The 11,782-nt window shown below is 43.4% G+C and overlaps 1 protein-coding gene across 1 annotated transcript; it reads left to right on the top strand.

The window, feature by feature from the left end:
- The first annotated feature begins 7,005 nt into the window (after positions 1 to 7,005).
- Positions 7,006 to 11,314, top strand: LOC137562017 (extracellular calcium-sensing receptor-like). The gene is made up of 4 exons (XM_068273359.1): positions 7,006 to 7,974; positions 8,115 to 8,324; positions 8,416 to 8,539; positions 10,353 to 11,314. The coding sequence occupies exons 1-4, from the start codon at positions 7,006 to 7,008 to the stop codon at positions 11,312 to 11,314; spliced, it is 2,265 nt and encodes a 754-aa protein (XP_068129460.1).
- Positions 11,315 to 11,782: the final 468 nt, after the last annotated feature.

Genomic DNA, 11,782 nt, shown 5'->3' with positions numbered 1-11,782 from the left:
GAGAGAGGCTCCAGCCTCAGGGCGCAGTGTAGAAGGGGGAGCACAACACACTCAGCCATCATTCCCTTATTGTGTTTGAAGCAGAGAAAAATAAGAAAAGAGGACACATGGCAGTGACTGCAAGCCAGATAACTAGAGATTAAGGTGTTGGGGGACAGGGGGCGCCTCTTAGTCTAATAGCAATTATTGTGTGACGGCTGGGGTGGGAGGGATGGAGGGGCGCACTTTGGTGTCTCAGCCTTGGGTGTTGGAGGACCTTGTCCTGGCTCTGCTGGGGGCCCATCTCACAATAGTCATAAAACAAGAGTGGCCATCATGATCTTCTCACCCATAACAAGTGTAGCCACAAAAACTCCTGATGTGAAGTATAGTCCCCTGTATCGGAGGAAGGGCAGGTCAGTAGTTGGGGACCCCCACAGCTTTGGGCCCCCCGGAGATTGCAGAGACTGCTACTCTCTAGTTACACCCCACCATGAAATGTCACAGGTTTGCCTTAAAAGGTATAAAATGTGTATGCAGAAACTTGAACTTGGTATCTGCATACACATTTTACACATTAAACAGTCATTTTACCCAGTTTAAAAAATACAAAATTCTTAGAATTTTTTTAAATGATTAATTTTATATATTTATTTTATTTTCTGAATAATTTTTGAAAAACTTTTTTTTACACTTGTTCCCACAGATTAAAATTTCATTTTATTACACATGATCAGAAAATTACGGAACGTAAGTACTGCTACGCACAAAATTCATTACGAATTTGACCGAAATGTTACAAAATGATTTTGAATCTTAATTGCAGATTTTGATGCAAAATTCCAGGTCAACACTAATAAAGAATGTTCACATTAAAAATGTATAGCTAGCTGGAATTCAAAATGCAGGGATCATTTTTATCAACCTGAAGTGATAGGGATATGGGGGCTGCCATCTTCATTCCCTTATAAACAATGCAAGTTGCCTGGCAGTCATGCTGAGCTTTTGGCTTCAGTTGTGTTTGAGTCACACACCTGGGGCCTGATTCACAAAGCGGTGCTAACCCAGTTAGCACGCCTAAAAGACTTTAGGCGTGATAACCATTGCACCACGCTGGTGAAAAGCCAGTTTAGGCGTGATAAGTTTAGGCGTGATAAGTTTAGATACGTTTAGATCGCGCACAAAGTCCCGCACGCAAAGCAGCGCCATTAAACTCTATGCGAAGTGCACCAGACTTTGCTAGCGCAAAACTTTTGATCAGCTGTGCACTGCGGTGCTAACCCAGGTGGTGCTATAGTTATCACGCCTAAACTTATCACACCTAAACTTATCATGCCTAAACTTATCACACCTAAACTTATCACGCCTAAACTTATCACACCTAAACTTATCACACCTAAACTTATCACGCCTAAACTTATCACGCCTAAACTGAGTTTAGGCGTGATAAAGGACTTTTCACCAGCGTGCTAACTGTTAGCACCGCTTTGTGAATCAAGCCCTAGGTCTGCAACAAGCATGCAGCCAGCGGAGTCACGCCAGAGTCCCAGCCTCTGATCTGTAACTGCTGGGCCAGTGACAGGATTAGGTGTCAGCACAGAGTCAGGCAACTGGCATTGTTTATCAAAGAGTGAAGATGGCAGCCTCCACATTCCTGTCACTTCAGGTTCTCTTTAAGTCTGTACACACCAAACATGTCTGCATTTCTGGGGGCACGCATTCGTTTATCAGACCGCCAGTGCATGTACTGTATTTTCCAAATGTAAATGTTAGCGCTGCTACTATATACATCAGGGGTAGGGAACCTATGGCTCGGGAGACGGATGTGGCTCTTTTGATGGCTACATCTGACTCACAGACAAATCAGTAGGGGTTGATTCACTAAGCTACACTGATCAAGCAGCGCAGCTTAGTGTGGCAGCACAAGTAACATTTCAAAGTAGTGAACGCTACTGCTGTAGCATGCACTACTAACTTACTCACACGCAAAACTAACGGCCGCTCCAATTGTCCCACTCTGGACCCTGTCAGGTCCACTGACTTTGTAGAACGAGATACCAGCACTTTGATTGGCCCAATAGGCTGCTTGTCACTTGACAGGCAGCCTATTGGGCCAAACTGCGGGGATCTCGTCCTACAAAGTGATTAAACCCCCAAGTCACCTAGCTAATTGTACAAGCTGTTAGTCGGTATTCCTCCTCTCTGGCTCTCGGGGAAATTGATGTTGCTGAAACCCAAGAGAATCTGAAGACGTGTCTGACACTTCCGCTGCCCGGCGGATCAACTGTATACACATCACCATGGCAACAGGGACGTGAGCCCTACTGTCCCAGTTTGAAACATATTGTATGGCTCTCACGTAATTACATTTTAACATATGTGGTGTTTATGGCTCCATCAGCCAAAAAGGTTCCTGACCCCTGATATACATGTACATTTTATAGTGTGTAAGTGTGAGTCCTCCCTTGTTCAGTCTAACCACCTGTCCCATGCCATAGCTGCGATACCAAAGGCCGGATTTATACATTTTCAGTACCTAAGCCAAATTCTTTGTTCCCTTCCATGCAGGGGCGTAACAATAGACCCTGCAAGGGATGCAGCCGCAGGGGGACGGTCCCCCGGGGACCCAGAAGCCGCAGGGGGCCCCGTAGGAGGAGGAGTTTATCTTCCCTGTCCTGAGAGACTGACAACTAAGAGCACGGAGGGAAAAAGCTTTATGCACAATTGTTATAAGGACAGCATCTGCTTAGTTACTGATAAGGAAAAATACAAAGTTTTGTAGACAAATATTTGTGGACAGTCCCTATTTAGTGTGTAGCAGAGTCTAGTGTACAGCGCCCTGCCCCCAACCTCGCTACCCCTCCTCCTCTAGTGCTGTGTACTGTAGTGAGGCTGCAGAGCCAGTTCTGCTCCATGGGAGGTGGACAGAGTGAGTGTAATGAGAAGCTGGGAATGGGAGCACACTCATCTGTCAGGGGCGCGAGGGCCCCATCCAAAGTTTTGCAGGGGGGCCAAGTGATTTCTAGTTATGACCCTGCTTCCATGTGCAGCAGCTGAATTCCTACTCTATGTTCAGCCCCCTCTTCCATGTGTAACATTCATGTACAGCTTTCTGGGGCCTCAGCCCTTCTTTCATGTGTTACTCCCTTTTGCTGCCTCCCTATTCCATATGCAGCAACCCCTCTTTCATCTCAGGCCACCCGTTTGGTCAAGACCGAGGCCTTTGTGGCCTTTCTAGAAATCTGCTCCTGGCCGTGTTCCAAAGACTTACCAGAAATTTTGTATGTATTTTACAGATCATTCTTAAAGAGACTCTGTAACAAACTTTTCAGCCTTATTTCTTCTATCCTCTAAGTTCCTATACCTGTTCTAATGTGGTCTGGATTACTGCAGCCTTTTCTAGTTGCACTGCCTCTGTAATATATCTTATCTTCTTTCCTTTGTCAGGCTTTGTCGACCCAGGAAGGAATGCACTGCTCTGCTGTGATAGGGAGAAGTTATGCATGCCCTCTGCACTCCCCCTCCAGGCTCTGTGTGTGTGTGCTTTGTTTATCTCTCACAGACAGGTCTCTGCTCTCAGTTTCAGCTTGCCATGCTAAGAAACTGTGTGAATCCCTGACAAGAGTGCAGATAATTCACTTTGTAATAGAAATGTGTAGTATACTGTAACATGATATTGATATATATATATATATATATATATATATATATATATATATATATATATATATATATATATATATATATATATATGTATATATATATATATATATATATATATATATATATATATATATATATACATATACATCACTTCTAAGTTAGCGGCCATGTTTTTTATTTGTAAATACTGCCTAAAACTGGCGATTAAAATCCAGGATTGTGGCGGGGAGCGACAGGAATGGCAAAGAGGAATCCAGGAGATCACAGTGACTCAATTGGTATGTTTTTTATTATACAAATCGGACGGTTCAGATTCTCTTTAAAGATTATTCTATATTTCCCAATGCAGGTTCAGTTTTCGGGCTTTCCGCTGGTTCCTGGCTTTCCTCTTTGCGGTACAGGAAGTGAACCAGATGCTGAGGCCACTAACCAACCTGACACTGGGGGCAGCAGTGATAGACTCCTGCCATGATGCGACAGCGGCACTAGGGGGAGCTTCATGGCTGCTCTCAGGAGTTCACGGAGGTCCGATAGGCTATCACTGTCAGGGTCCACCGCCGAGGCTGGCTGCTGTGCTTGTAGACTCAGGGGAAGATTCGGCAATAAGTCTGGCCGGTGTTTTTGGACTTTATAAATACCCGCAGGTAAGTCACCGCGGACGGCATTTTAAGATCACCTGTATTCAAAGAGGAACTGTTGTGAAAATAATGTAATTAACAAAAATGCTTTTCTTTTTTTTTTTTTTCCTTTTTTTACAATATTCGTTCATAAATTATTTAGGGCCTGAGCCCACTGATGCAGTTGTATCCGCTTTTTAGTTACACATCAATGTTATGGTGCCCATACATGGTACAATTATTTCATTTTTTTCGATTAGATAATTTCATTCGATTATTCTGTTAGATTGAATATAAAGCGTTTTCCCACATGTCCGATCTAATTGTTATTGAAAAAAACGGGATAATCGTTCTTTTTTCTTGATTGAAAAAAAACATATTCGACTTTCAATCGATTTGATCATTTTGCTCGAATAAACTGGAAAATCAAACAATTTTATTGTACCATGTATGGGCACCATTAGAGATGCTGAAAAGTGGACAGAAGCAGATACAACTGCATCACTGGTCTCAGGCCCTTAGTCAGTGTTAGCTGACAATCTGTACAATCTTTCCTCTCCCCAATTTACATTCTGAAATCTATCACAGACGGGGACATTTTTAGCAATGGCAGATGCAGCTCTGCGGAATGTTTGATTTTTGAGATTCCCAAAGCCAGTAGAAAATATACACGTCTCCCAGAATGCTCTGTGGACTGAGAAATCCTCATACCTAATCAGCCTTAGCTGTGACATCACTGGGTGAGCGGGGTTACATACTCAATACACAGCTATATATAGCTAGAGGAAGTGTTTCTGATGCTGAACTCAGGATAATTACTGTAAAAATGTGTATCTACCACTGACGTAACAATAGGGCCTGCAGCCCCTGCTCCTGCGGGGGGGGGGGGCCCTCTGGGGCCCGCTCGGGGCCGTTTTGTGGGGGCTGGAGGGGTGGCAGCACGAGGGGAAAGTCATGGCCACATTCGGAGGGGAGGGGGGACGTTCCCCCCCCCCTCCCTCACCTCGGGGCTCTCACCTCTGCGCTCCCCCCTCCACTTTAAATTAGAGTCCGGGCAGCGGCGGGCAGCAGACAGATACATACCTTTCCGTGCACTCCAGCGTGCGTTCCTCTCTCTAGTCTCTGACGCGACTTCCTGTATAAACCGACGTGCCACCAAGCTCTCCTCTCATGCTGCGACCCCTCCAGCCCCCCAAAACGGCTCCGAGCGGGCCCGGGGGGGCACTCAGAAATTCTGCAGGGGGGCCTGGTGGGGCCTAGTTATGCCCCTGGTATCTACACTGCATTCTACTATTTGTCACTATACTAAATAATACTTTCAAGGGCATAGCGTAGCACTGGGTACTTGGTTCGAATTCCATCCAGGCCACTATCTGCACAGAGTTTGTATGTTCTCCCATGTGGGTTTCCTCCCACATAACAAAAACATACAGATAAGTTAATTAGCTTCCCCCTAAACTGGCCCTAGACTACGATACATACACTACACGATACATACATAGACATATGACTATGGTAGGGAAAATTTAGCCAAAAGTCAAATTTTTCAAGGAGTGATTACGGGGACTAAAGGAGACAGCCTGGAGGAAACCAACTATGCCACTGTGTTGCCCCTATTACTGCGAATGTCTTCTGCTTTAAGAAGGCTAAAATTAAATTTAGTATTGTTTTTTTTTTTTATAGAGGGCTTTTTGGTCCCTAAAGTACACCTGCAACAAACAAAAAAACAGCCCCTATGCTATGGGATACCTCAGGAGGGGAAGCCTCAGGATCCTAATGAGGCTTGCCCCATCCTCTGTAGCCTTCGGGATCCAGTGCTGGCTTCCCCCAAAATTCCCTACTACTTCAGGGATCCAGTGCAGGAGCAGTAGCGGCTTTCCGATGGTGTAAATAGCGAGCCTGATCGCGTCCGCTCTGCAGCACATTCAAAAGACCAGAGGCTTCCCATCCCGATGTAAATACCCTCGGGCTATTTTTGTCAGTACAGGTTTACTTTAAGCCCTTTATAACTTTCAGGTGGTTCTGGGTCTGTCTGGGTATACCTTAATGGTCCTCTGTCGCAAAATTCTTACAATTTAAAATAATGTAAACATATGAAGTACATTTCTTCCTGAGTAAAATTAGCCATACATTACTTTTTCCTATGTTACTGTCACTTACAGTAAGTAGTAGAAATATGACATTACCGACAGATTTTGGACTAGCCCATCTTCTCATAGGGGTTTACTTTATTTTTAAAAACACCTAGAGAATGGCAGTTGCTCTGTCCAACTGTCAAAAAAGTGTACAGTGAGCAAGGAGGCTGTCCAGCATCTTTGTATAAATCTTTTTGAGGGAATGTCTTTATAAAGAATACAGGCCATGCTGAGAATCTCCCATGAAGAGATGGACTAGCCCAAAACCTGTCGGTAATGTCAGATTTCTACTACCTACTGTAAGTGACAGCAACATAGGAGAAAAGTAATTGATGGTTCATTTTATTTTGGAAGAAATGTACTTCTTATTTGTATGTGTTTTAAATTTTAAGATTTCCGCGACAGTTCCTCTTTAATATCTCTTTCCCTGTGTCCTGTGTGAGACCTCTGCTGCATGTGAGATGGAAACCCAATGGCTGGTGGACACCTAGATAGAAACATTTGTATCTTTTACATCTTTTAAACACACATACACAAATACATAAGGACCCGAAATAGCACTTAATGTAGATTTATTTTTCTTCACAAACAAAATATTAATACTGGACTATATGCACTTACAGATCAGCTACTTCACTCCTCCAGCCAAACTCAGCAATCACTTCCTGTTTCCATCAACCCTCAGTGTTGCCCCAACAGTTTCCTCACAAGCTCAAGGCCTCGCTCGCCTTCTTCAGGACTTTGGTTGGACATGGGTTGGTGTCCTGTCTCAGGAAACGAGTGCTTCCACCTTAGGCCAGACATTTAAGGAAGAGATGGTGGCATCAGGAGCCTGTCTAGCTTTTTGGGAGGCTGTTCCTTCTTCTGCAAAAGATGTCATTCAGGTGGCAGAAGTCATCAGAGCGTCAAGAGCCAATGTTGTAGTTGTGTTCTCTTTGGAAGCCTACCTGAATCCTGTTTTGTTGGAGATGTCACAGAATGATGACAGGACAAACAGAATCTGGTTATCTGCTGATGCATGGTCAACATCTCCTATATTAGTAGCCCGGAGGCTCTCCCACTTTCTAAGAGGATCTCTAGGACTTGTCCTTCGCAATGGAGCTGCTCCAGGATTCAAAGAATTTGTCTTTGGGTTACATCCCAACCAATATAAAAGTCATCCATGGTTTTTGGAGTTCTGGGAGGAAGCATTTAGCTGTCATTGGCTCAAAAGTCAAAACCTGTCACTCTTTCTTCCAAATAATGCATCCTATGGACATTTCGGAACATCTGAAACTGTTAATACAACAATGCCTCCTAATTCCATATGGTTAGCTTACCCTGTTTCTATTTCCTCAACTAGTGCAACATCTATCTCAAGAACTTCACCATCTACAGAATCACTGTGCACGGGAATGGAAGATCCTGCTTCTCTGCAGATATTCTCAGACATCAGTGACCTCCGAGTAACATACAATGTCTACAAAGCAGTGAAGATGGTTGCCAAAGCTCTTCATGATGTGGTCACTTGTCTGTATCCAATGAAGAACTCTTCAGATAAAAGTTCTTGTGTAGACATTCAACATTTTCAGCCATGGCAGGTGAGAATTGACAGTTGTCTTGAATGCCTTTTAATTTTAGAACCAAGTTTTGAGTAAAGAAGTTATGATTAATTTCTTGAATGTCCCCATTCCCGATTTCTGTCATTCACTTCATGTTACAGCTTTTTTACTACCTTCAGAGAGTACAACTGAAAGGAAACATTGGAGATGACCTATATTTTGACTCAATTGGAAATGCACCAGCAATTTATGACATCATTAACTGGCAAGAAAGTCCAACAGGAACCACCAGCTGGCTGAAAGTAGGAAGTTACAAAAGCGGTGCTGTTTTGGGTCAAGATTTGTTTATCAACCAAAGTGAAATTCGTTGGAGAGAGCTGTTTGGTCAGGTAAAGGGAAAAGCATGCCAAGACAAAGTTGTTTGTAGATACTTATTGACATTCTCAGAATAGGTTATCATAGTTTAACCATTTGTTTCAGCCTCCTGTTTCAGTGTGTTCAGAGAATTGCCATCCAGGGTTCCGAAAAGCCACACGTTGCGATAAACCCAACTGCTGCTTTGACTGTATTCCTTGTGCAACAGGAGCAATATCTAATGCAACAAGTAAGTAAGAGAAATGTCATATTTGGGAGTACATGAAAAAAGGGTGCCAGGGAAATCTGAGCACTGGAAACACTGGAATATCGGTAAAACTGCCAATATTCCACCATTGGGCAGTGGTCATTTTGATAGTAAAATATCTGTATATTTTACTAACACTAAACCTACCCCTATTCTAGCATGAGCCTTTTCTTTACCAATGCCTAGCCTAAACTGATCTCCCCCACCGACGCCGAACCCTAACCAATCCTCCCCTACCAATGCCTAACTCTAACTGACCCACCGATGCCTAACCCTAAGAGTGCAGACAACTCGAGCGGCCGTGCACACTGTTCTCTGTCAGGTCTGCCGTGGGCGGCCTGACTGGAGTAATGGAGCGATTAACAGACAACTAAGGTGCAACGGTGATACAAGGTGGGTGTGGGAAGTGGGAGGTCTCCACTTTGAACTGTCCTATTAGATAGCAGCAGGAAAGTTCCCCATCAGGTCCACTGATACAAGGACCATTATGATGGGTGATGAGTATTATGTTTTGTGATTGTCTGCTGATTAACCATGTTGACTATATAAATGTGAACAATGCGGTTTAGTTGTATATGACATGCAGCACTAGCTTGATAAAGAGGCGGTTGCCTCAAAATGTTGAAGCATTTAAAGCTGTAATCAGAATCAGAATAGTTTATTTTGCCAAGCTTGACTGAGTCATGCCCGGAATTGGATTTGGCACAACACATACATAGCTTCTGAGAGGTACATAGACAAAAGGCGATACAATAAGAACATGACAGTAATACAAAAATGCTCAAATATGTAGGTACACAAATATAAATTCATCGTCAGTATGCATCTTTCCAGACACACTGCTGAAGTCTACCAAAAAGGTGCAGGGAAAGGCAATCAGTATAAATGTGGTGGCTGGTGACTGGTTGTTCGAAATAGAAAACGTATTCCCTTTGCGTACCGCTACTTTGCAGTTGGTAGGACACTGATAGAGGGTGAGAGAATGTTAAGGGAGTTCAGGAGGCCCATGGCAAAAGGGAAGAAAGAGTTCCTATGTCTCGTGGTCTTGGTGCCTTACTACTTGAATAAAAGAGCATAAACTCATTTTTGGATGGTGCCGGCTTCTACAATTCTTATAAATTGTGGTAAGCAGAACAAGATGTGTAAAGTCTTACCCACAATAAGTAGAGCATAATGCATTGTATGTAATATATTGCATTCCACTTTACTCGTCCTTCTGCTTACCACAGTTTAGTGAAAACACCCTAAAATCTGCAGTCTCTGACCCCTTAAGGACCAGAGATTTCTTCTGAAAATGGAGCTGTGATCACTCTGATTGGATCACAGTGATCACGGGGGTCAGGACAGCACACGGAGCTCTGGCAATAGCGATGATGAGACCTCATCGCATAAGTGATTGAAATCTACGCCCTGGCAGGGATAACAGCTGACAAACAAGGCGTAGATTTCAATCTCTGTCATCTGGAACCGGATAAGACTTGGGGGCTGAGAGTACACCTTTTTATAAAAATAAATATCAATATAAAGTTTTGCAGGGATAGTTTAAAAACATTAAACTGAAAATAAGCTTTTGGACAGTAAGCTGCTAACTGACAATTACTGTAGCTATTGTCTAGAGAAAGAAGCTCCTTAGTGATGGTGGGGATTGGAAATCACCACTAACCTTTGAGTGTAGTCTAAGCCTTTCTAATGGAAATATTAATTCCATGGTTTTCCAACTGTAGCATGAAATTGTATGTGAACCCTATATGACTGGAGTCTGGACGACTGATGCATCTTAATTTTTCTTTGGCAGATGCCATCGACTGCTTTCGTTGCCCAGAGGAAGAGTGGTCAAATGAGTCTCGCAATCAGTGCATCCCACGAGAGGTGGAGTTACTCACCTTTTCTGAAGCCCTTGGCATCTCTCTTGGAACTGCATCCATCTTGAGTTCTACCTTGCCAATCATAGTCCTACTCCTCTTCATCAAGAACAAAGCAACCCCTCTGGTTCGTGCTAACAATTGTGCACTTAGCTTTATCTTTCTGGTTGCTCTCACCTTCTCTTTTCTTTGCCCAATACTTCTTCTTCTTCTTCCAGGAAATCGGACCTGTTTTATTCGGCAAGCTGCATTTGGTGTGACCTTTGCTCTTTGTATATCCTGCCTTCTGGCCAAGACAGTCATTGTTATTTTGGCCTTCCGTGCCAACCACCCAGGAGGGTGTCTAAGAGTGCCAAGAGGACCCTGGTGGCCAGTCCTATTTTCAATTCTCTGCACGGCTATTCAGTTAACATTTTGCTTCTCGTGGCTCCTACTGGGTCCACCAGTTCCAGAGCATGATACTAAAAGCCTGGTGGGAAAAATAATTATCCAGTGCAATGATGGCCTTGGTTTTTGGTTCATGCTGGGTTACCTTGGACTGCTCTCTACTGTCTGCTTTGTGGTGGCTTTCTTGGCCAGGAAACTACCTGGAGCCTTCAACGAGGCTACTCATATTACCTTCAGCATGTTAGTGTTCCTCAGTGTCTGGATATCTTTTGTTCCAGCCTACTTCAGTACCCACGGAAAGCAGGCCATAGCAACAGAGATCTTTGCCATTTTGTCTTCCAGTGCTGGGCTCTTCTTCTGCATTTTTTCACCCAAAGTCTACATCATCCTTCTGCAACCACAGCTAAACACACGAGCTGTGATTTCCAGACACCAGAGACAAGAGAACATCAACACTCTTCCTGGGTCACCTCCACATGGAAGAAGGAGCTCTAGAGGACATAAGTGAAACCTGCAGCTATGAAAAGCCTTCATAAATATGATACCCGGAGTCAAATCTAAGCTTCTTAGATATTTTAGGAAGCTGTACAACATGATAAAGAATTTGGTCTAAGAAAATCTACATCTATATTGCTATTTTAGAAGATTACTCAACATCAACCAGGAATTAGACTCTATCCACATATTTGTTAACTTTTTACTAATGTGATAGAAGAACAATACCTAAAAGTAGAGATTGCCAATTTCTCCAACTTGTTTGTTGTAATTTGTATGCAGGGTTGCAATTAAACCAAGTCAAAACATAAGAAACTGCATTTGATTGGTCTAAAATCAAGCTGCGATTAAACTGCAATTATCCCTGCACCAAGTCTGAAATTAAGCTTCCCATCCATCATCTCTACCCTCAATCAGGACCAATTTATGGTAAAATAGACCCCCTGGCAAAAAAGAGTGTTGGGTCCCTAATACCTTACTG

This window comes from Hyperolius riggenbachi, chromosome 3 (assembly GCF_040937935.1).
Source record: "Hyperolius riggenbachi isolate aHypRig1 chromosome 3, aHypRig1.pri, whole genome shotgun sequence".
Lineage (NCBI taxonomy): Eukaryota > Metazoa > Chordata > Amphibia > Anura > Hyperoliidae > Hyperolius > Hyperolius riggenbachi.
The sequence above is the reverse complement of the archived record's forward strand: the minus strand, read 5'-3'. Positions and strand labels throughout refer to the sequence as shown.